Raw genomic sequence first — 24,604 nt, forward strand, 5'->3', positions numbered from 1 at the left:
TATTCATGAGCAGTTCACCACTCCTCATTAATGATTCAAACAAAATGGCTGCCAACAAGTGGCGGGGAAAATCTCAGAGCGCGGGAGGGAGGGAGGAGTGAAAGTGTTTGTGTGTATGCCTCACGATTCCTCCCACACCCCACCCCTACCTTGCCCCCTTGCCCATACTCAATGGAGCGTGACTGTTTTAATGGCAGAGCCTGGAGAGTTAGTTGTGCTTCTTATTTCGTGTTGTCGTTGGTTAGTCTGAGCACAATTACCCAAATGTCACCTCCAGAGCTTCATCATGGGGGGAAATGGACTGGAACAGAACGACATCTTGGCTTTAGCTTCAGGGAAAGAAGGGAAGGAGGATAAAGGAGGGGGAGCAGAGAGGAGTGGAAGCATTGGATCGGAGGAAGGGAGGAGTAGATGCTGTGGGAGGGTCAATTGAAAGTGAAAGTTTGTGTGTGTCAAGAAGCATTTTCTGGTGTGTGTGTGTGTGTGTATTTGGTGTGTGTGTGTGACTGCAGTGGCCCATGTGTTTACCCTGGGAGTCGATAGCCATTACCGCTAACCACTTAGCGGTGATAGCTAGCCGTCTGTCTCCTGCCCTGTACGTGATTGCAGGCCTCGAAGCCTCATCGTCACTATATTAAGACACCCTGCTTTCAAAAGACCCATAATATCCCTGTCTGTGGGCTCCTTTATTCGCTGTTACATTATACAGTATATAAGAGTCCCTTACTATTCTAGCTGTTTGATAAATGGAACTGCATGGGAACAGATTGCTACTGTGCTGTGTCTTCCCCCCATTCACGTTTCCTGTTGTGCCGAAGAGGTTTCATTATGCAGTATGTGTAGCCTATGTGCTTCTGCAGCACACACACAGACACAGTGGCGAGCCGTTTGAGGTGATATTACATTGTGAAGGAGAGAGAGGGAGAGAGAGAGAGAGAGAGAGAGAGAGAGAGAGAGAGAGAGAGAGAGAGAGAGAGAGAGAAAGAGAGAAAGAGAGAAAGAGAGATTGAAGAGTACATTTAAGTAGATACACTGACAGGGGAAACTGCAAGGCTAAGACATAATGCATACTGTGAGACAGCATGGTTATTTTTGGTGGACGCTACTGACTTAGTCATCATCTCTGAGGACAAGTTAGTAGTCCCTATGTCATTCCTAAGTCTTCCCTAAGTCCCTATTCCCCAGCCAGGTAGGTCTGCAGTAGCAGACAGTAAGGAGATAGATCTGCCTGTTGTGCTGCCAGCTAACTCTACAGTATAGGACAGGTAGGTTTCCTTTAAAGCTGCTGCTGTCTGTTGCGCTGCCAACTAACTGCAGCGTAGGACAGCATGTGACTGGGTTAGGGTTGAATACTGGGAACCAGGTTACTGAGATTTCCTGAGATTTCCTGCCCAAACTCCACTCTCTTTTCCCTGGATAAATAACTGCGAGGAAACGGTATATTATAATAAATGATTTCTATGATCAGCATGACATGAAATGGAACTATTAAATGATGTGCCATGTCTCAATCTAGCTTCTCTACAGCCTTCTCTCTGCTATCTGCATGATCAATCATCAACGCTCAGGGTGGGGACAGACAGCGCATCTCAGTACGGAGCGCAGTTTACATAGCGTGATTCTCAGCATGGTAACTTTCTATCTTGTGACAGGTAGGCCTACATTTCCTCCAACATAGTCTATGCTACAGTAATATAAAGACTGAATGCGTGTCAAATTTACACATCTTCATCTGGCTTTCGGGGGTCACCTTATTTTCTTTTCAGCCTATCACTCGAATATCATTGCGTTAAATCGGAGTGCATGTGAGCACTCTCTCGCAGTCTCTCTCTCTCTCTCTCTCCATCAATTCCATTCAAATTGCATCCAAAATAGATCATTCTGTTCAAAATCTACGGCAAGATCTAAAAATGGTTGTCTAGCAATGATCAACAACCAATTTGACAGAGCTTGAAGAATGTTGAAAATAGTAATAGGTAAATGTTGCACAATCCAGGTGTGGAAAGTTCTTAGAGACTTACCCAGAAAGACTCACAGCTGTAATCAGGCTCCTGAGTGACACAGTGGTCTAAGACACTGCATCTCAGTGCAAGAGGCATCACTGCAGTACCTGGTTCAAATCCAGGCTCACATCCGGCCGTGATTGGGAGTCCCATAGGGTGGCCCAGTGTCGTCTGGGTTTGGCCAGGGTAGGCCGTCATTGTAAATAAGAATTTGTTCTTAACTGACTTGCCTAGTTAAATAAAGGTTAAATAAAAAATAAAATCGCTGCCAAAGGTGCTTCTACAGAGTAGTGACTTAGGAGTGTGAATACTTATGTAAATCAGATATTTCTGTATTTCATTTTCAATACATGTTTTACATTTCAAAACATGTTTTCACTTTGTCATAATGGGGTATTGTGTTGTAGATGGGTGTGAAAAAATATATATTTAATACATTTTGAATTCAGGCTGTAACACAACATGTGGAATAGAGTTCAATCTTGGTTTCATCAGACCAGAGAATTTCTCATGGTCTGAGAGTCTTTAAGTGCCTTTGGTAAACTCCAAGCGGGTTGTCATGTGTCTTTTACTGAGGAGTGGCTTCGGTCTGCCCACTCTACCAAAAAGGCCTGATTGGTGGAGTGCTGCAGAGATGAGAGAACCTTCCAGAAGGACAACCATCTCCACAGAGGATCTCTGGAGCTCTGTCAGAGTGACCATTGGTTCTTGGTCACCTCCCTGACCAAGGCCCTTCTCCCCCAATTGGTCAGTTTGGCCGAGTGGCCAGCTCTAGGAAGATTATTGGTGGTTCCAAACTTCTTCCATTTAAAAATGATGGAGGCCACTGTATTCTTGGGGACCTTCAATGCTGCAGAAATGTTTTGGTATCCTTCCCCAGACCTGTGCCTCGACACAATCCTTTCTCTGAGCTCCATGGACAAGTCCTTTGACCTCATGGCTTGGTTTTTACTCTGACATGCACGGTCAACTGTGGGACCTTATATAGACAGGTGTGTGCCTTTCCAAATCATGTCCAATCAATTGAATTTACCACAGGTGAACTACAATCAAGTTGTAGAAACATCTCAAGGATGGTCAATGGAAACAGGATGCACCTGAGCTCAGTTTCGAGTCTCATAGCAAAGGGTCTGAATACTTCTGCAAATAATGTATCTGTTTTTTATGTTTCATACATTTGCAAACATTTCTAAAAACCTGTTTTCAATTGTAAACCTGTTGTCAATGTAATACATTTTAAAATAAAAGCTGTAACGTAACAAAATGTGGACAAAGTCAAGGGGTCTGAGTACTTTCCGAATGCACTATAGCTAGCTACATCTAAGGGCTTTGTTTTTCTGTCGTGCGAAATGTGCGGTAGCCTATACTGTATATCATAGGCTATGTATTGGATAACGGAAAAATCATTCAATTTGTTTGGTGCTTGGGATCATAAAATGTCTTTAATGTATGGTTCATAAAATGTCTTTAATGTATGGCTTATCAGTGCAATCCGTTTTGTCACCAAAGCCCCATATACTACCCACCATTGCGACCTGTACGCTCTCGTTGGCTGGCCCTCGCTTCATACTCGTCGCCAAACCCACTGGCTCCATGTCATCTACAAGACCCTGCTAGGTAAAGTCCCCCTTATCTCAGCTCGCTGGTCACCATAGCATCTCCCACCTGTAGCACACGCTCCAGCAGGTATATCTCTCTAGTCATCCCCAAAACCAATTATTTCTTTGGCCGCCTCTCCTTCCAGTTCTCTGCTGCCAATGACTGGAACGAACTACAAAAATCTCTGAAACTGGAAACACTTATCTCCTCCACTAGCTTTAAGCACCAACTGTCAGAGCAGCTCACAGATTACTGCACCTGTACATAGCCCACCTATAATTTAGCCCAAACAACTACCTCTTTCCCTACTGTATTTCATTTATTTATTTTGCTCCTTTGCACCACATTATTTTTATTTCTACTTTGCACATTCTTCCATTGCAAAACTACCATTCCAGTGTTTTACTTGCTATATTGTATTTACTTTGCCACCATGGCCTTTTGCCTTTACCTCCCTTATCTCACCTCATTTGCTCACATCGTATATAGACTTGTTTCTACTGTATTATTGACTGTATGTTTGTTTTACTCCATGTGTAACTCTGTGTCGTTGTATGTGTCGAACTGCTTTGCTTTATCTTGGCCAGGTCGCAATTGTAAATGAGAACTTGTTCTCAACTTGCCGACCTGGTTAAATAAAGGTGAAATAAAAAAAAATAAAAAATCAGGCTCAGGTAGCATCAGGCTTGAATTTTCATGCTGATCAAAACTCTAATCAATTCCAGACATATTGATGTGCTTTATACGCTTCCATTTTGTCAGGAAAAACAGGGTTATCCAGGAGAAAAGTGATTTATTCTTGGGATGGAACATTTGTAAAATACCAGAGAAATGTTCAGCCCCAGTATAGGCTCTTCCCCTTGTTCCATGTCTCTCTCGCACTCTTTCGGTCGCTCCTTCTCTCTATCTCTCGCTTTCTCTCCATGTCTCTCTCACACTCTCTCGGTCGCTCCTTCTCTCGCTTTCTCTCCATGTCTCTCTCACACTCTCTCTCTCTCTGTCTCTTGTTTCTTTTCTCTCTCCAGAAAAGAGTGTGTGAGTGGCTCACAGTCATGTCTCATTACAGATCTGAGTGATTGGGCTAAATGCAGGAATCCCTGATTCCCCCCAGCCCTCCTCTGATTAGTTTAGTTAGCACTTATCCGGAGCTGACCCCTGGAGAAATCTCATCTCAGAAGAAAGGAAGGAAGGCAGGCAGGCAGTCAGTCAGTCTATGTCTGTGTGGAGTGACTCAGAGTGACTGTCCTTGTAGTCTGAAATGAAGAAGCTCCACACACACCTGAGATGTATACTACTGCATGTAGGTTTCCTTCATCCATTAGAAGTCAATCACACAGCAAAATACAACCAACCAAACAGCCTAACTCTCACCAGGAGTGATTCAACCACAGTTACCATGACAACCCACCGCTGACTCACCACCTTTTTACTGGGAGTGTGGTAGAGGCACAGTTGCCAGGACAACCCGTGGTGTAGGCCACCATGGTATTGGTAGAGAGTAAAATGAGAATGCTGGGCACTGTGCTGTGACGGCTTCTGAAAGGAGTTCTAAGGAGTCCTATGCCCTCGTTCTAAGGAGTTCTATGCCCTCTTCAAACATCTGATCACACACTGACAGAGCGGATATGGTATCAATGACAACGAGAACGTGGACCTGCTGCTGAGTGGTGACTGCGTGACAGTTTGGGTTCATCTTGATCTTCAGATATCCTACAGTATGAAACATCACTGAGTCCAGATCTCTTTTATTCACATCCAACAGCTGTGCCAGTGCAGACAGCGGTGACGGGGGTAACTGCAGCCGATGGTAACGGAGGTGACTGTAGTTACGGAGCTGACCATCGTTGTTCCTGTAATTACTTCATTATATACAGTACCAGTCAAAAGTTTGGACACACCTACTCATTCCAGGATTCTTCTTTATTTTTTTATTTTTTTTCTCCATTGTAGAATAACAGTAAAGACATCACAACTATGCAATTACACATATGGAACTCTATGAAGCATTTATTTGGGCTGCAATTTCTGAGGCTGTTAACTCTAATGAACTTATCCTCAGAGGTAACTCTGGGTCTTCCTTTCCTGTGATGGTCCTAGTTTCATCATAGCGCTTGATGGTTTTTGTGACTGCACTTGTAGAAACTTTCAAAGTTCTTGACATTTTCCGTATTGACTGACCTTCATGTCTTAAAGTAATGATGGATTGTCGTTTCACTTTGCTTTTTTGAGCTTGCAATAATATGGACTTGATATTTTACCAAACAGTGCTATCTTCTGTATACCACCCCTACCTTGTCACAACACAACTGATTGGCCCAAACACATTAAGTCGTAAAGAAATTCCACAAATGAACAAGGCACACCTGTTAATTGAAATGCATTCCAGGTGTCTACCTCATGAAACTGGTTGAGAGAATGCCAAGAGTGTGCAAAGCTGTCATCAAGGCAAAGGGTGGCTATTTGCAGTCAACTTTTTCGTTGACTACATGATTCCATGTGTTATTTCATAGATTATGTCTTCACTATTATTCTACAATGTAGAAAATAGTAAAAATAAAGAAGAACCCTTGAATAAGTAGGTGGTCTTTTGACCGGTAGTATATATTCAAAATCTACAGTACTGACAACGGTGACGGAGGTGAATGTAGTATACAGAGGTTGTTAAACAGGTGGTCTGAGTCCTTACCGTTGAGGGGGCAGGCGTTGAAGAGGCCGATGTCCAGCGAGCAGGGCTTGCGGGTCACGGCGGTGGTGACGGACTCATACGGATTGTCCTCATCCTCCGGTAAGAACACGTCAAGGGAGGGCGATGGTACGATCTCCGCCGAGCGCTTCGAGTCCTGATATGGGGAGGGAGGGAGGGAGAGCGTGAGAATGTTGTGGGTAGTTTCACGTGTGGAAACGACAGAATATTTGTTTGTATGTACATTGACAAGCACGGCCAATGTTCAATGTATAACCTTGAACATTGGATCAGCAGTGTTTGTTTACTGCCCTTGGTACCATCAGATCACACAAACAACCCATCATCATAACTCATCCACCTCAAGGACACGGTTCCATTCAAACACTGTCCAGGCCTGCTCCCCTGCTGAATCTAGGGAGTTGATTGTACTGCAGTTGATTTAATAAGCACAGGCACGACCAGATTAAGGAAAACACAAAAAAATACACAGATTTAGCACAAAAAAAAAGCTATTAGGCAAAACTGTGGCACTATGTTCTATTCTTCTCTCTCTTTATAACCCTGTGTAACCAGATGTTGATATAGTAGAAAGACTGGAGACCACATATCCCAGGGTCCCCCTCTACTACCGAGAGGAGATAACCATCACCCTCGCTGAGGCCTCTGGCCCGTCACATGACATAGGGCAAAACCAGACAGCATGACGGCCTCAAGTGTGGTTTCTGAGAAAAATTGTGTGTTGCTCCCTTCAAGTCAAAATAGAAGAAACGATGAGATCGTCCCTCCATGACTCCATTGCAACTGAGCCAAAATGGCTGATGTCCTGTGTGCAACCAGTTTCATGTTGTTCTATTTCTGTGACAGTATGAAAAGGTTGAGACCCAGCGGGTTGACAGAAAAACCCTTGGAACTAAATGTCCCTGTCTATATGGCATATGTGCACCCATGCCAAAGGAAAACAACAGTGAGCAATAGAGTGCGCAGGAAAGGCAGACATTTCTCAACAGAGACGCATGGGCAATAGATGCCTGTGTTTCCCATAATGCACCACTCCATCATCATTACTGAGACGTCGCCCGGGTCACCCCACCATATTTGGTTGCCGTGGTACCGCCGTGGCGATGTCCATGACTCACCCCTGGTGCGTTAATGTCCCCTGAACCCTATCGACTCCCCGCTCCTCTCCGACCTCATTGTCTACTACATTACCCAGACACCACTGGGCCATCAATCACACACTGAGCGCATGCAGAGAAGATTAATCATCGTCTTTGATTGAATGATCACTCCCTAGATAATCTGTCTCGTACACACACACACACACACACACACACACACACACACACACACACACACACACACACACACACACGTTCACTACTCAATGTGTCGTATTACAGTAGCTAATATAAAACTTCAGTCTGTGTGCTCCTTTTCTCACACACCCACGTGTTGCACTGACACAACCACACACATACAACCACACACACGTGTTGCACTGACACAACCACACACATACAACCACACACACGTGTTGCACTGACACAACCACACACACGTGTTGCACTGACACAACCACACACATACAACCACACACACATGTTGCACTGACACAACCACACACACGTGTTGCACTGACACAACCACACACATACAACCACACACACGTGTTGCACTGACACACAACCACACACACACGTGTTGCACTGACACAACCACACACATACAACCACACACACGTGTTGCACTGACACACAACCACACACACGTGTTGCACTGACACAACCACACACACGTGTTGCACAGACACACACAACCACGTGTTGCTCAGACACAAAACCACACACACACACACACACACCCATGTGTTGCACACGTACACAAAAGACCAGAAGGTCTATTGAATTTGAGTCACGTTACTCTAGCCCATGTAAAGTACCAGCCAGTGATGTCACACGTGGTTTCAGACAGTAATAGTATGGTATGGGTTAACATTTCAAGTCAATATGCTTACAGTCATCAGAAGTAATTACACTCCATAAAAAACTTGAGACAAAAACTGTGGCCCTGCGAATTGTGACCCTTATCAGTTACAGCCAACACCCTTTATACTGGGATTTCCTGATAGATGAAGAACCCAAGAGAGACTGTGTCCCAAATGGCATCCTATTACCTATATAGTGCTCTACTTTTGACTGGAGCCCTAATGCATGTGCCCTGGTCAAAAGTAGTGCACTATAAAGGAAACGGGGTGCCAATTGGGACGCAGACTTTCTCTGGAGCTATCATGGGTTCCCCTTCTGGGGCTTATTAGACAACTTGGGTTCTTTGTGCAACCCATCTCTGGGTGCAGTGGTCCGGAGGGAGAAGACAGGAATGCCTGTCTTTATCCTCCACATCAAACCATCTCTCTCTTTTCTCATTCTCTATCCTCTCTGACTTCCTAATGTACATCATGTTCCCTCCCTGTCACAATATCCCTTCCATCACTTTTCTCCCACTCTGTCTGTTCTTATTTCACGTTCTCTCTCTCTCTCTCTCTCTCGTTCTCTCGCTCTGTCTCGTTCTCTCTCTCTGTCTCGTTCTCTCTCTCTCTGTCTCGTTCTCTCTCTCTCTCTCTGTCTCGTTCTCTCTCTCTGTCTCGTTCTCTCTCTCTCTCTGTCTCGTTCTCTCTCTCTCTCTCTGTCTCGTTCTCTCTCTCTGTCTCGTTCTCTCTCTCTCTCTGTCTCGGTCTCTCTCTCTCTCTCTCTCTGTCTCTTCTCTCTCTCTGTCTCGTTCTCTCTCTCTGTCTCGTTCTCTCTCTCTCTCTGTCTCGTTCTCTCTCTCTGTCTCGTTCTCTCTCTCTCTCTGTCTCGCTCTCTCTCTCTCTCTCTCTGTCTCGTTCGCTCTCTCTTTCTCTCTGAAATCTAAATCTACAAACCAAATCTCATTCTCTGGCTTTTTATTCTCTCTCTTTTCCTCTTCAACCCTCAAGTTTACTCGTCTGCCTGTGTAAAGAACACACCAGCACCCCAGCCTCTCCCTCCTCCTCTCCCTCTTTCCCGTCCACCCAGCCATCTCAGGGAGAGGGGCAGTGGAGGAACTCCAAACTTACTACGGAGAGAATAAAACAGAGGAGAGCAGCGGTGAGAGAACCAGAGAAAGAGAGGGAAAAAGATGAAAGCCTAGTGACTCCAACTTACTTCAGAGTAACTACAACAGTTTTACTGAATCCCGAGGAAAGGAGGGTGTAAAATGAGTTAGAGAAAAGGGCTGGTTCAGAGGAAGGAAGTATGCTACAAGTGGGTTTGAAGCAGGGATTTCCTCCCTCTCTTTCGGTCTCCCTGTCTCTCTCTCAAACACAATTGTCTTCTATTTGTTCTCCTATCTAAATAGGTAAAGTCGTTCAACTCAAAGCGAGAGCCATTCTCTACTACCAGACACTTTAGTCCTCCAGTCCCCACCTCTCCAGACTCCCACTCAATCAGAAAGTGTGTAAAAGGCCGGCGCACCAGAGACGCCACACCACCATCTGCATACCAAGTCAACTCAGAGGGGCTAAGGCAGTTTGTGTTACCTGTTAATAGTTGATCCCACCTCCACTTCCTGGTGTAGGGGGTGAGAAGGTTGAGTAGGTTCACGCAATGAGCTCCATGTCCAAACAAGACAGTGTCTTAAACACACACTTCCTCTCTTTCCCTCTCTCCCCCCTCGCTCTCTCTTTATATGTGGAGAGATAGGACACAGAGGAACTTGTGTGTCTGCCACAGGAAGGGAACAGACAAAAAGAGTCCTCCTCCGGCCACTAATTAGTAGTCTCTTAGCAGTGTGTGTGTATGTGTGTGTGTGTGTGTGTGTGTGTGTCAGGCCGGTAACCCAAATAGGAAATCTGTTGATACTACAGTCACGTCCCTGGAGCTACTATCCTGCAGGACATGTGACTCCGACCCGACTGGCATCTCTCAGGTTGTGTTCTGTGTGTGTGTTCTGTGCGTGTGTGTGTGTGTGTGTGTGTGTGTGTGTGTGTGTGTGTGTGTGTGTGTTTGTGTGACTCCGACCCGACTGACATCTCTCATGTTGTGTTCAGTGTGTGTGTGTGACTACAGTCACGTCCCTGGAGCTACTATCCTGAAGGACATGTGACTCCGACCCGACTGACATCTCTCAGGTTGTGCTCTGTGTGTGTGCTTGCAGACTTACAGGTTCTCATCTTATTTGTTCATGTCTTGACCAAAATAATACAACAATAAAGTGCAAAACAGAACAGCCCCTTTTTTCATTCAGTCTCTCTTCCTCCCTCTCTCATTCCACATATCCCACTCCTCCTGGTTTTCGTCCCCTGAGCACTGTGCAAACAGTCTCTCCCTCTCTCTCGCTAACCCACTCCTCTTTCCCTCGCTCCCCTATCCCTGCCTAACAGACAGACCAAGCAGTTTAGGCTGCAGCAGAAATGAAGGACGCTGTAATTTACTGGCATTTCCTCATATTTGATTAGAGGAGGGGGTCGGGGGTCAAGAACCATCGTAGAGGAACGGGGCATGAGAGGACAATAGTCCCTCTGAGACCATCCCACAACACAACGCTCCTGACCTCACGCCGGGCGGAGGGGGAGAAATGAGAGCGAGGGGGGGATAGAGGGGGAGGGGGGGTGAGGGAGAGAGTGAGATGGCTAGCCTCTAAGAATGGTATTTTACTCAGTGGACAGCTAATCCTAGAGAAATCAGTTACCTCAGCATTAGCTTACTGAGCTCAACCAGGAGAAATCCTCTCCTTTCAGGAAATTACTCCACCTCCCCAACATGGCCTCCCTGAGTAGAGCCGGTGCCAGAAACAGTTTCCCTGAGCACCATTACTAACCCCAAGGACTTGAGAAAACTGCAAGAGCAGGGCCCTCAAGGTACACAGCCATGGGGAGTGCTCCATATCACTCAGGTATATGGTCATTTTGTTAGTTAGTAAGGGCTTATTCAGGTCTGAGTATGGATGAAGAATCAAGACTGTTGATCTATTGGGATTTTATTTGATTTCCATTACTTCAGTGCAAAAATTATGATGATGGTCATGGTGATGACAACGACGATGACAATGGTGAATACGATAAGGATGAATTATCCTAATTACCATTTAATTATCTGTTCCACCGTAGCTCTACCCAGGATAGAACTGCCTGATTTGGACACAGTGATGACATCAGCATTCATTACTCCTGGAAAATACTGTACACACCTTCTCTTCATTAACAAGGCGTAACTATAGCAACCAGTTGAGTCATCTGAGCACGGAACATCTGCAGTCTCCAGAGTAGAACATCAAGGGCAGCCTCTTCATCAGAACCTCAGGCAGGTGCTCCAACCAACTGATAAACTTTTCTAGTGAACGTTCGCCTTTCCTTTGTGTCTTGAGAAAGGCCCTGCAGCCGAAATCTTGATATTACAGTTTGAGATGCACTGAAATCTTCAAGAGATACAGAAAATGAACCCGAGAAAATGTTTCACGCTGATCAATGAGCACATTAGGTTCTACTCACACTGATCTGAAATCTGCTTGTGGATTGATTGACACAGTGTACATGACATCCTTTGTTCTCATGACTCCTTCTCATGTGTCCTTTCTCACATCTACTGATAATAGGGGAGCGATTTTCTCGTATTGATAGATTTTTTTTTTTTACCTTTATTTTACTAGGCAAGTCAGTTAAGAACAAATTCTTATTTTCAATGATGGCCTAGGAACAGTGGGTTAACTGCCTGTTCAGGGGCAGAATGACAGATTTGTACCTTGTCAGCTCGGGGATTCGAACTTGCAACCTTTCGGTTACTAGCCCTGCCGCCCCCAGATTAGTTAGTGTAGGTCTCTAACTTGTTCTTCAGTCCTTGTTTAGCTAGTGTAGGTCTCTAACTTGTTCTTCAGTCCTTGTTTAGCTAGTGTAGGTCTCTAACTTGTTCTTCAGTCCTTGTTTAGCTAGTGTAGGTCTCTAACTTGTTTTTCAGACCTCGTTTAGCTAGTGTAGGTCTCTGACTTGTTTGTCAGGCCTCGTTTAGCTAGTGTAGGTCTCTGACTTGTTTGTCAGGCCTTGATTAGCTAGTGTAGGTCTCTAACTTGTTTGTCAGGCCTCGTTTAGTTAGTGTAGGTCTCTAACTTGTTTGTCAGGCCTCGTTTAGCTAGTGTAGGTCTCTAACTTGTTTGTCAGGCCTCGTTTAGCTAGTGTAGGTCTCTAACTTGTTTTTCAGGCCTCGTTTAGCTAGTGTAGGTCTCTGACTTGTTTGTCAGGCCTCGTTTAGTTAGTGTAGGTCTCTAACTTGTTCTTCAGTCCTTGTTTAGCTAGTGTAGGTCTCTAACTTGTTTTTCAGACCTCGTTTAGCTAGTGTAGGTCTCTAACTTGTTTGTCAGGCCTCGTTTAGCTAGTGTAGGTCTCTAACTTGTTTTTCAGGCCTCGTTTAGCTAGTGTAGGTCTCTGACTTGTTTGTCAGGCCTCGTTTAGTTAGTGTAGGTCTCTAACTTGTTCTTCAGTCCTTGTTTAGCTAGTGTAGGTCTCTAACTTGTTTTTCAGACCTCGTTTAGCTAGTGTAGGTCTCTGACTTGTTTGTCAGGCCTCGTTTAGCTATTGTAGGTCTCTAACTTGTTTGTCAGGCCTCGTTTAGCTAGTGTAGGTCTCTAACTTGTTTTTCAGGCCTCGTTTAGCTAGTGTAGGTCACTGATTTATTCTTCAGCCCTCCAATGACACCAGTATCCAGCGGCTATTCGTATAATCATGTGATGCAGATTATATACTGCAGAAATGCCCCTTTCCAAGGAGATGATTTCTGCCTCCACAGCAACTTCCTTATCACTTGTGAGGAACAGAGCTGAATCATAAAATATGACGAGTTGTATATTAGCTGGTTATGAAGGCCTGGGGTGACTCAGTCAGTATGACTCTCTAGGAGGGACCATAAAGTATATATGACGCAGTGGGGACCCTTAGTATGTGTGGTAGGGGCCTCCCTCTCTCTGTGGAGAGGAAGAGGATTTATGACCTTTGTAGAGTGGCTGTATGGTCCAACTGTTATATCATACCAGAGAGAGATGGAGATGGAGAGAGAGATGGAGAGAGAGAGAGGCAGAGAGAGAGAGAGAGAGATGGAGAGAGAGAGGCAGAGAGAGAGGTAGACGGGGATGCCTAGGAGAGGAGAGATGGGTTAGAGAGAAGAGAGAGACAGAGAGAGAGGTAGACAGGGATGCCTAGGAGAGGAGAGATGGGTTAGAGAGAAGAGAGAGACAGAGAGAGAAGTAGATGGGGATGCCTAGGAGAGGAGAGATGGGTGAGAGAGAAGAGAGAGACAGAGAGAGAGGTAGACGGGGATGCCTAGGAGAGGAGAGATGGGTTAGAGAGAAGAGAAAGTTCCCAAACATGCCACTTTCACTGCTGTACCCCAAAACCACAACATTTAAATAGGTATAATTTAAAGGAGAGATGACATTAACCATAATAAACTACAACGCTCTTGAATATTTCCTTGAACCTCAGTGGACTTCTTGTACAATGGCTTGGGCCTTTGAATAAGTGCACTAAAGAAGGCTACATATGCATAATATGTTTATTTTCTCCTATCACAGCCATTTAACTTACCTATGTTGTATATATGGGGACAAAAGAAGGGGAGGGGGGGGGTCATTCAAAAAACACAGCAAACACTATTATTTCACACAGGCCATATAATTTATCATGTGATTTGTTAAGCCAAATTTGACATCTGAACTAATTTAGGCCTGCCTAAACAAAGGGGGAGAGTAATTATGCAACAACTATATTTTAGTTATTTAAGTTTTATTCATTTGTAAATGTATATATATATATATAAATATATATATATATGTAGATCAATGACAAAAAAATTACAATTAAATCTATTTCAATCCCACTTTGTAACGCAACAAAATGGAGGTGTGGACTTTCTATAGGCACTGTACAGTATCTTTCTATAGGCACTGTACAGTATCTTTCTATAGGCACTGTACAGTATCTTTCTATAGGCACTGTACAGTATCTTTCTATAGGCACTGTACAGTATCTTTCTATAGGCACTGTACAGTATCTTTCTATAGGCACTGTACAGTATCTTTCTATAGGCACTGTACAGTATCTAGAAGGATATCTTGGAAATGGTGAAGTGAGCTGCACATTTAAACTTAGTGTACTTATCTGGAGTCAATTGCATATTACTGATGAACATAAGTTGCAAAGTAGAACCCACATAGGCAAATACTGTATTACGTTGTCTAATAGCATCATAGCCAACATTAGCAACGCCAGCCGAGACCGAACCTTAGCAGTAGACAGTGAGTTGTGAGAAAATGCTGACTTGACTAGAAGGATAAGCCAGTGGCAACCAATCTCATGCTAACTGTATTAGCTAATGTATGAATATTTAACATGAAAATGCCAGGAAAGATGAATAGTGTTGCACATAAACATTAGCGACGGTAACACAATCATGAATTAACTGTGTTGGTCGTATGGATTATGAGAGAGTAATGACACACACATGGTTAAGCATGCATACACACACACACAAACAAACGTGTGCTCATATGCACTCACAAACACCTGCGTGGACACACACACACACACACACACACACACACACACACACACACACACACATACACACACACACACACACACACATACACACACACACACACACCCATAAATACGAGCTGAAAAAGCATTATCACATATTTCTGATGAAAAGTCATCAGAGCGCTCAACAAAACAGTGTCTGTCTACACTCGGTTAGTTGTTTTTATCAAATAGATTACATGAAATCGTTTTTTAACAATAGCTAAAGTTTTGAGGCCGACCCCGTCAATCTCTCCTCCACTTTGAGCCATGAGAGATTGACATGCATATCATTAATGTTTGCTCTCTGTGTACATCCAAGGGCCAGCCGTGCTGCCCTGTTCTGAGCCAATTGTAATTTTCCTAAGTCCCTCTTTGTGGCACCTGACCACACGACTGAACAGTAGTCCAGGTCGACCAAACTAGGGCCTGGAGGACCTGCCTTGTTGATAGTGTTGTTAAGAAGGCAGAGCAGCACTTTATTTTACGGACAGACCTCTCCCCATCTTAGCCTCTGTTATATCAATATGTCAATAAGTCTTGACCATGTCGATGTGTCAGGCAGCGTTGATCCGTCCCAATCCAACGGACAGATGCTAAGCTCAACTCCATGGCCCATGGGCGCAAGGCGTAGGAGATCGGGGAGGCATTCTGGCCACACATCTATCCGAGAAGATCGGATTCAGCTAGCAAACAGCTTTGCCCCATTTGAGACGGACCTACCAGCCCCGGGAGTCAGCATGGATCCTCGGTGTATACCAACAGCCCCCCACGACCACCACAGTTCAGCAGGTCGTTTCCCCATCGGATTCCATCACGACCACCATCATTGTAGGCAGCTCGATGGTGAGAGATTCTGTCCCCAACCAAGGTCCACTGTTACCCAGGAGCCCATGTCCATGACAACAACTCTCTCCTGCCCAGAGTTCTGGCTTACTACTCCAATATTGACACCATCGTCACTCAGGTAGGTTTTAACTACCTTCGTTTTAAGAAATCTGAGGAACTGAGGGAGGACTACAAACAATGTTTAAGACCCCCGCTAGCACAGGGAAGATAATACTCATCTCTGGCACCCTCCCGTGCTACCGATGTTCCAGCTGACTCTTTGCCCTGAATAAGTACCTGAAGAAACAGGAATGTCTCCTTTTGTGACAAATTTGTTTTGCTGTGGGAGCAACCAGCACTTTTTAAAAGAGACGGGATTCACCCTAACCACAGGGGTTCCAGGATTATTTCCAGCAACATCAAACTGTTTTAGAGACCGACAGACAGGGCTTGGTATTGCTCCAGTCCCAGCAACATCGCAAACTGTTATAGAGACTGACAGACAGGGCCTGGTATTGCTCCAGTCCCAGCAACATCAAACTGTTATAGAGACTGACAGACAGGGTCTGGTACTGATCCAGTCCCAGCAACATCGCAAACTGTTATAGAGACTGACAGACAGGGCCTGGTATTGCTCCAGTCCCAGCAACATCAAACTGTTATAGAGACTGACAGACAGGGTCTGGTACTGATCCAGTCCCAGCAACATCGCAAACTGTTATAGAGACTGACAGACAGGGCCTGGTATTGCTCCAGTCCCAGCAACATCAAACTGTTATAGAGACTGACAGACAGGGTCTGGTACTGATCCAGTCCTCCGTGTCAGAATAAGCAACAGAGGACTTGGAAACCATATCAACTCCTACAGAAATGGCTGATCATTTGTTTTTATTTTTTTATTTAACCAGGCAAGTCAGTTAAGAACAAATTCTTATTTACAATTACGGCCTACCGGGGAACAGTGGGTTAACTGCCTTGTTCAGGGGCAGAACGACAGATTTTTACCTTCTCAGCTCGGGGATTCGATCTCGCAACCATTCAGTTACTGGCCCAACGCACTAACCACCTGCCGCCTAAGCTGTTCCTTCGTGTGTCTCTTCACAGTCCCCGCTGTTCCATTAGGTGTAGTTTTACCTGATTTTTAAATCTGATTCTACTGCTTGCATCAGTTACCTGTATAGGCCACCAAAGTACTGCCCAACTTGCTTTACTGATTCCTCTGAACTATTCTCGATTGTCCTTGAGAACTATGATAAAATCATTGTGTTGGGCGATTTTAATATTCATGTTGACAAAGAGACTGACGCCAAAGGCCATCGAACGTATTCATCTTTTGAACTCTATGGACTTTATCTAACATGTTACCGGGCTCACCCATAACCGCGACAACACTCTGGACCTGGTTATTACCAAGGGGCTTTCTACTGGGCTCACCCATAACCGCGACAACACTCTGGACCTGGTTATTACCAAGGGGCTTTCTATTGACATATCCTCTCTTGGTGATTTCGCTTTATCTGATCACCACTCCATATTTGTTACTACCTTGTTGCCCATAGTGCAGTGTAATACTGAACACATTATTAAGAAATACTATCTTACCTCTGACATTGACACAGATGTTATTGAGTGTATGAACAACACTCCACCACCTATTCTGCCTTCTTCTTGTGATGATTTATCTGATAACTTTAATATCAAATTAAAAGGCAACCATTGATGCCATGGCTCCAGTAAAGTTGAAAAAGGCCTCGTCCAAACAGAGATGAGGGAGGAAACTAATACATTTAATTGAGCGGAAGTGAAGAAAGTCAAAGTTGCAGGTCTTTATGATATTCTGAGAGAGCGTCTTGGCATGTATAACAAGGCAATTAGAAATGAGCCAGACGGGCTCATTTTTCTAACTTGATCACTATTAATCTGAATAATACGACAGTGCTCTTCCTGACCATTGATGGCCTGACAAATCCTACCCTCGCAAACCTTCCTCTACATCTAAATGTGATGAGTTTGCGGCATATTTCAGAGACAAGATAAACATTAGGCTGGGTATCAGTCAACCAAGACCTGTTTGACAAGCCTACCACGCAAAGGCACTATGGATGTATTTTCCCTGGTTGACACAGACATGCTCAGGAAAGTGATATCACAACTTAAGCCTTCTACCTGCCTTCTCTATCCTATCCCCACCACCTTCTGCAAAACCGTTTTTAATTGCATATGTGAAGAAGTGAAAGCAATTGTTAATCACTTCACAGGCACCTTCCCGACTGCACTAATAACTGATATGGTGAAACTCCTTCTGAAGAAAAGTCATCTAGATTCTTCAGCTCTCTGCAATTTTCAGCCAATCTCCAACCTTCCATTCTTAAGTAAAATTCTTGAGAAATGGGTCTTCAACCAGCAATTCTTTTTTTTGTGGCATTTAAAAAAAGAATCCAATGTGGTATTCGGGCGCACCACATCACAGAGACAGCCTTAGTTAAAGAGGTAAATTATCTTAAAGCCAACACAGATGCCAAACTCCTCTGTCCTTTAAGACCTATTTAACCAGTCGAGAGTTGTGGCGTTCCATAACGTTCGATTTTGGGTCTGGTACTGTTCAGTTTATATATGTTACCCCTTGGCAGCATTATCAGAAAACACAGCATTGATTTTCACTGCTACGCAGACACAACTTTGTGTTTCTGTGTTACCAGAGGATTTTACCTTTACGGATAATTTATTAGACTGTATTAGTGATTTAAATACTTGGGTGGCTCACAACTTCCTCCAACTAAATCAAGACAAGAACAATGTACTTATTGTTGGAGCAAAAGCACAGAGAGAAAATCTGGGGACACATTTTAATTCAAGGGCAAGACAGATAAAACACCAGGTAAAAAATGAGGTGTTATTTTAGATTCTAAACTCAATTTTGAATCAAACATTAGGAATGTGACCAATATATTTTTACCACTTGAGGAACATTGCCAAGGTGTTGCCGTTTCTCTCTAAGGCTGATACAGAGAGACTCGTCCATGCTTTTATTACAAGCAGGCTTGACTCCTGTAATGCTCTCCTGTCTGGTGAGTTTTAGAATTAATTTATATTGGTTTGTAAATCAATCCACGATTGTGCACCACAATACATGTCAGACATGCTTTTAATGTATGTACCCAGTAGGTCCCTCAGGTCCTCTGTTACTGGCCTTTTAAATATCCCAAAGCCTCGGACCAAGAGGTATGGAGAGGCAGCCTTTTAACTATCCCAAAGCCTAGGAGCAAGAGGCATAGAGAGGCAGCCTTTTAACTATCCCAAAGCCTGGGACCAAGAGGCATGGAGAGGCAGCCTTTTAACTATCCCAAAGCCTCGGACCAAGAGGCATAGAGAGGAAGCCTTTTAACTTTCCCAAAGCCCAGGACCAAGAGGCATAGAGAGGAAGCCTTTTAACTATCCCAAAGCCCAAAGCTTGATTTGATACTTAATGCATTCCCTGTCTGAAAGCTTGATTTGATACTTAATGCATTCCCTGTCTGAAAGCTTGATTTGATACTTAATGCATTCCCTGTCTGAAAGCTTGATTTGATACTTAATGCATTCCCTGTCTGAAAGCTTGATTTGATACTTAATGCATTCCCTGTCTGAAAGCTTGATTTGATACTTAATGCATTCCCTGTCTGAAAGCTTGATTTGATACTTAATGTATTCCCTGTCTGAAAGCTTGATTTGATACTTAATGCATTCCCTGTCTGAAAGCTTGATTTGATAGTTAATGCATTCCCTGTCTGAAAGCTTGATTTGATACTTAGTACATTCAATATCTGAAAGCTTGATTTGACACTTAATGCATTCCCCATAAATATTAGCCATGAGAAATGAATATAATTACACACAAACTTATCTCCACTTATCTTACATTTTTTACATTTGAGTCATTCAGCAGACGCTCTCATCCAGAGAGACTTACAGTAGTGAGTGCATACCATGGGAATCGAACCCACAACCCTGGCATTGAAGGCGCCATGCTCTACCAACTGAGCAACACGGGACACCGATACCTCCTGAACAGCCTTCCTTCAACTGCATTTACATGACTTTTACATTGTAACGTTAGTCACGTAGCAGATACGCTTATCCAGAGCAACTTACAGGAGCAATTAGGGTTAAGGGCCTTGCTCAAGGGCACATTGGCAGATGTTTCCCCTAGTTGGGGTTTCAAACCAGCACATTGGAACACTCCAACCAGTGTGTTCTATGGAATAAACCATCACACAAGACTTCCAGGGGGTGTTTCTCAATGATCAATTTAAATAACACTAATCACATATGAAAAATATTCAAGTGCATTGAAGTCTGTATAAGAACAAAGTGCAAAGTTATATTTCATCAAAACAATTTGATCTTGGTTATGACTGATATGAAACTCAAACATCTGACCCCACCTCTTCCTCATCCTCTGTTCCCCAAGACTCTCTCTTTTATCAGACCTCCAGAACCTCTGTTCTGTTATTTTCCCATTGAGGACACAGTTATCTGCAACCCTGAGGGCAACGCACAAACACACACACACTCCCAGCGGTTCTAAGAATCCCAAGGGTAGCGCCTTACAATGTCAGCAGAATGTTCTAGTGAGATGAGGAGAGGATGGCTGGGCGTGACAAGGTCACTACAGCTTACTATGACTGCAGCATTGGTCACTACAGCTTACTATGACTGCAGCATTGGACACTACAGCTTACTATGACTTCAGCATTGGTCACTACAGCTTACTATGACTTCAGCATTGGTCACTACAGCTTACTATGACTGCAGCATTGGTCACTACAGCTTACTATGACTGCAGCATTGGTCACTACAGCTTACTATGACTGCAGCATTGGACACTACAGCTTACTATGACTGCAGCATTGGTCACTACAGCTTACTATGACTGCAGCATTGGTCACTACAGCTTACTATGACTGCAGCATTGGTCACTACAGCGTACTATGACTGCAGCATTGGTCACTACAGCTTACTATGACTGCAGCATTGGACACTACAGCTTACTATGACTGCAGCATTGGTCACTACAGCTTACTATGACTGCAGCATTGGACACTACAGCTTACTATGACTGCAGCATTGGACACTACAGCTTACTATGACTGCAGCATTGGTCACTACAGCTTACTATGACTTCAGCATTGGACACTACAGCTTACTATGACTGCAGCATTGGTCACTACAGCTTACTATGACTGCAGCATTGGTCACTACAGCTTACTATGACTGCAGCATTGGTCACTACAGCTTACTATGACTTCAGCATTGGTCACTACAGCTTACTATGACTGCAGCATTGGTCACTACAGCTTACTATGACTGCAGCATTGGTCACTACAGCTTACTATGACTGCAGCATTGGTCACTACAGCTTACTATGACTGCAGCATTGGTCACTACAGCTTACTATGACTGCAGCATTGGACACTACAGCGTACTATGACTGCATTGGTCACTACAGCAGACTGCAGCATTGGTCACTACAGCTTACTATGACTGCAGCATTGGTCACTACAGCTTACTATGACTGCAGCATTGGTCACTACAGCTTACTATGACTGCAGCATTGGACACTACAGCTTACTATGACTGCAGCATTGGTCACTACAGCTTACTATGACTGCAGCATTGGTCACTACAGCTTACTATGACTTCAGCATTGGTCACTACAGCTTACTATGACTGCAGCATTGGTCACTACAGCTTACTATGACTTCAGCATTGGTCACTACAGCTTACTATGACTGCAGCATTGGTCACTACAGCTTACTATGACTGCAGCATTGGTCACTACAGCTTACTATGACTGCAGCATTGGTCACTACAGCTTACTATGACTGCAGCATTGGTCACTACAGCTTACTATGACTGCAGCATTGGTCACTACAGCTTACTATGACTGCAGCATTGGTCACTACAGCTTACTATGACTGCAGCATTGGTCACTACAGCTTACTATGACTGCAGCATTGGTCACTACAGCTTACTATGACTGCAGCATTGGTCACTACAGCTTACTATGACTGCAGCATTGGTCACTACAGCTTACTATGACTGCAGCATTGGTCACTACAGCTTACTATGACTGCAGCATTGGTCACTACAGCTTACTATGACTGCAGCATTGGTCACTACAGCTTACTATGACTGCAGCATTGGTCACTACAGCTTACTATGACTGCAGCATTGGTCACTACAGCTTACTATGACTGCAGCATTGGTCACTACAGCTTACTATGACTGCAGCATTGGTCACTTACTACAGCACTACAGCTTACTATGACTGCAGCATTGGTCACTACAGCTTACTATGACTGCAGCATTGGTCACTACAGCTTACTATGACTGCAGCATTGGTCACTACAGCTTACTATGACTGCAGCATTGGTCACTGCAGCATTGGTCACTACAGCTTACTATGACTTCAGCATTGGTCACTACAGCTTACTATGACTGCAGCATTGGTCACTACAGCTTACTATGACTGCAGCATTGGTCACTACAGCGTAGTATGACTGCAGCATTGGACACTACAGCTTACTATGACTTCAGCATTGGTCACTACAGCTTACTATGACTTCAGCATTGGTCACTACAGCTTACTATGACTGCAGCATTGGACACTACAGCTTACTATGATTGCAGCATTGGACACACACCCTTCCAGCTCCATTCATTTCCCCTTGATTCTCCCAACCTGCACTGTATTTTGTTGTTGTTGAATTGAACCTTTATTTAACTAGGCAAGTCAGTTAAGAATACATTCTTAATTACAATGACGGCCTGCACCGGTCCAACCGGGATAACTCCGAACCAATGGTGCGCAGCCCTACGGGACTCCCAATCACGGCCGGTTGTGATACAACCTGGGTGTCTGTAGTGACGCCTCTAGCACTGAGATGCAGTGCCTTAGACCGCTGCACCACTCGGGAGCACTAGGCCCGATTTGCGTGCATACAGCCGTGCAGCGTGCAGCCGTGTGCGTATGTGTGTGGGTGTGTGTGTGTGTTTCATATGCGTGTGTGTCTGATATTGCGCAGTGCTCTGACGCACCTGACCTGATCTGGTACAGATTTGTCAATGGTTGTGGTGGGCGGATATCCCACGCCTGCTACTTTATGAATTTCTGTGTTGCCTAGCAACCGCGTGAAACCTTTGCCTTCCCTCTCTCCCCCCATCTCTCTCCATCGTTCTCTCTGCAGGGGCTCCACAATGAAAAAGTTCATACCTTTTTTCCTCTAAGCCGTACTTTCAGCTGAAGGAACCCCGCACCGCTTTACCAAACACACACACCTAAAATGGTCCTTGGTTGTCATGGCATCAGTCTGCGTTCACATGGAGAGGACAGAGGATCCACGTCTGTGTGAGAAGAGAGATGGAACCCCCTCCACTCAAACACACATATGCAAGACATGCGACAGAGAAGGACACGTTTTTCCACCTTCTCAATGCCCATATATAGGAACTGGGGCAATGAAAGACGTTTGATGATGACTTGGGGTTGCTACTGTGGCTGGCTGTCTCTCACACACACACACACACACACACACACACACACACACACACACACACACACACACACACACACACACACACACACACACAGCAGCCTTTTACAGTCACCCTCTGCAGCATACATCAGAGTACAGTCCGTCTCTCTGACTGACAGCTTGAGTGACAGCTGAGACCTCGCTACCACGGCGATCGATACAGCGATTAACACACTTCTGTCAGACAGTGAGAGAGAAATGTGGAGAAAGAGATGGCGGGTGATGTAGGGAAGGAGAGAGAGAGATGTGGGGTGATGTAGGGAAGGAGAGAGAGAGATGTGGGGTGATGTAGGGAAGGAGAGAAGGAGAGATGTGGGGTGATGTAGGGAAGGAGAGAGAGAGAGATGTGGGGTGATGTAGGGAAGGAGAGAGGGAGAGATGGGGGCTGATGTAGGGAAGGAGAGAGGGAGAGATGGGGGCTGATGTAGGGAAGGAGCGAGAGAGATGTGGGCTGATGTAGGGAAGGAGAGAGGGAGAGATGGGGGCTGGTTTTAGTCTGGTTTTAGACCCCATCATAGCACTGAGACGGCACTTGTGAAGGTGGTAAATGACATTTTAATGGCAACGGACCGAGGCTCTGCATCTGTCCTCGTGCTCCTAGACCTTAGTGCTGCTTTTGATACCATCGATCACCACATTCTTTTGGAGAGATTGGAAACCCAAATTGGTCTACACGGACATGTTCTGGCCTGGTTTAGATCTTATCTGTCGGAAAGATATCAGTTTGTCTCTGTGAATGGTTTGTCCTCTGACAAATCAACTGTAAATTTCGGTGTTCCTCAAGGTTCTGTTTTAGGACCACTATTGTTTTCACTATATATTTTACCTCTTGGGGATGTTATTCGAAAACATAATGTAAACTTTCACTGCTATGCGGATGACACACAGCTGTACATTTCAATGAAACATGGTGAAGCCCCAAAATTGCCCTCGCTAGAAGCATGTGTTTCAGACATAAGGAAGTGGATGGCTGCAAACTTTCTACTATTAAACTCGGACAAAACAGAGATGCTTGTTCTAGGTCCCAAGAAACAAAGAGATCTTCTGTTGAATCTGACAATTAATCTTAATGGTTGTACAGTCGTCTCAAATAAAACTGTGAAGGACCTCGGCGTTACTCTGGACCCTGATCTCTCTTTTGAAGAACATATCAAGACCATTTCGAGGACAGCTTTTTTCCATCTACGTAACATTGCAAAAATCAGAAACTTTCTGTCCAAAAATGATGCAGAAAAATTAATCCATGCTTTTGTCACTTCTAGGTTAGACTACTGCAATGCTCTATTTTCCGGCTACCCGGATAAAGCACTAAATAAACTTCAGTTAGTGC

General features: G+C 44.5%; 1 protein-coding gene across 4 annotated transcripts in view; it reads right to left on the bottom strand.

The window, feature by feature from the left end:
- The window catches only part of LOC115123057 (ankyrin repeat and sterile alpha motif domain-containing protein 1B-like), a 288,347-nt gene that overhangs the window by 196,680 nt on the left and 67,063 nt on the right, over positions 1-24,604 (bottom strand). For all 4 annotated transcript variants that reach the window (XM_065021514.1, XM_065021512.1, XM_065021513.1 and 1 more), the window contains one exon: positions 6,289-6,442. In XM_065021514.1, coding sequence (XP_064877586.1) covers positions 6,289-6,442 — 154 coding nt within the window. The remainder of the gene's footprint in view (positions 1-6,288; positions 6,443-24,604) is intronic.

This window comes from Oncorhynchus nerka, linkage group LG8 (assembly GCF_034236695.1).
Source record: "Oncorhynchus nerka isolate Pitt River linkage group LG8, Oner_Uvic_2.0, whole genome shotgun sequence".
NCBI classification, from domain to species: domain Eukaryota; kingdom Metazoa; phylum Chordata; class Actinopteri; order Salmoniformes; family Salmonidae; genus Oncorhynchus; species Oncorhynchus nerka.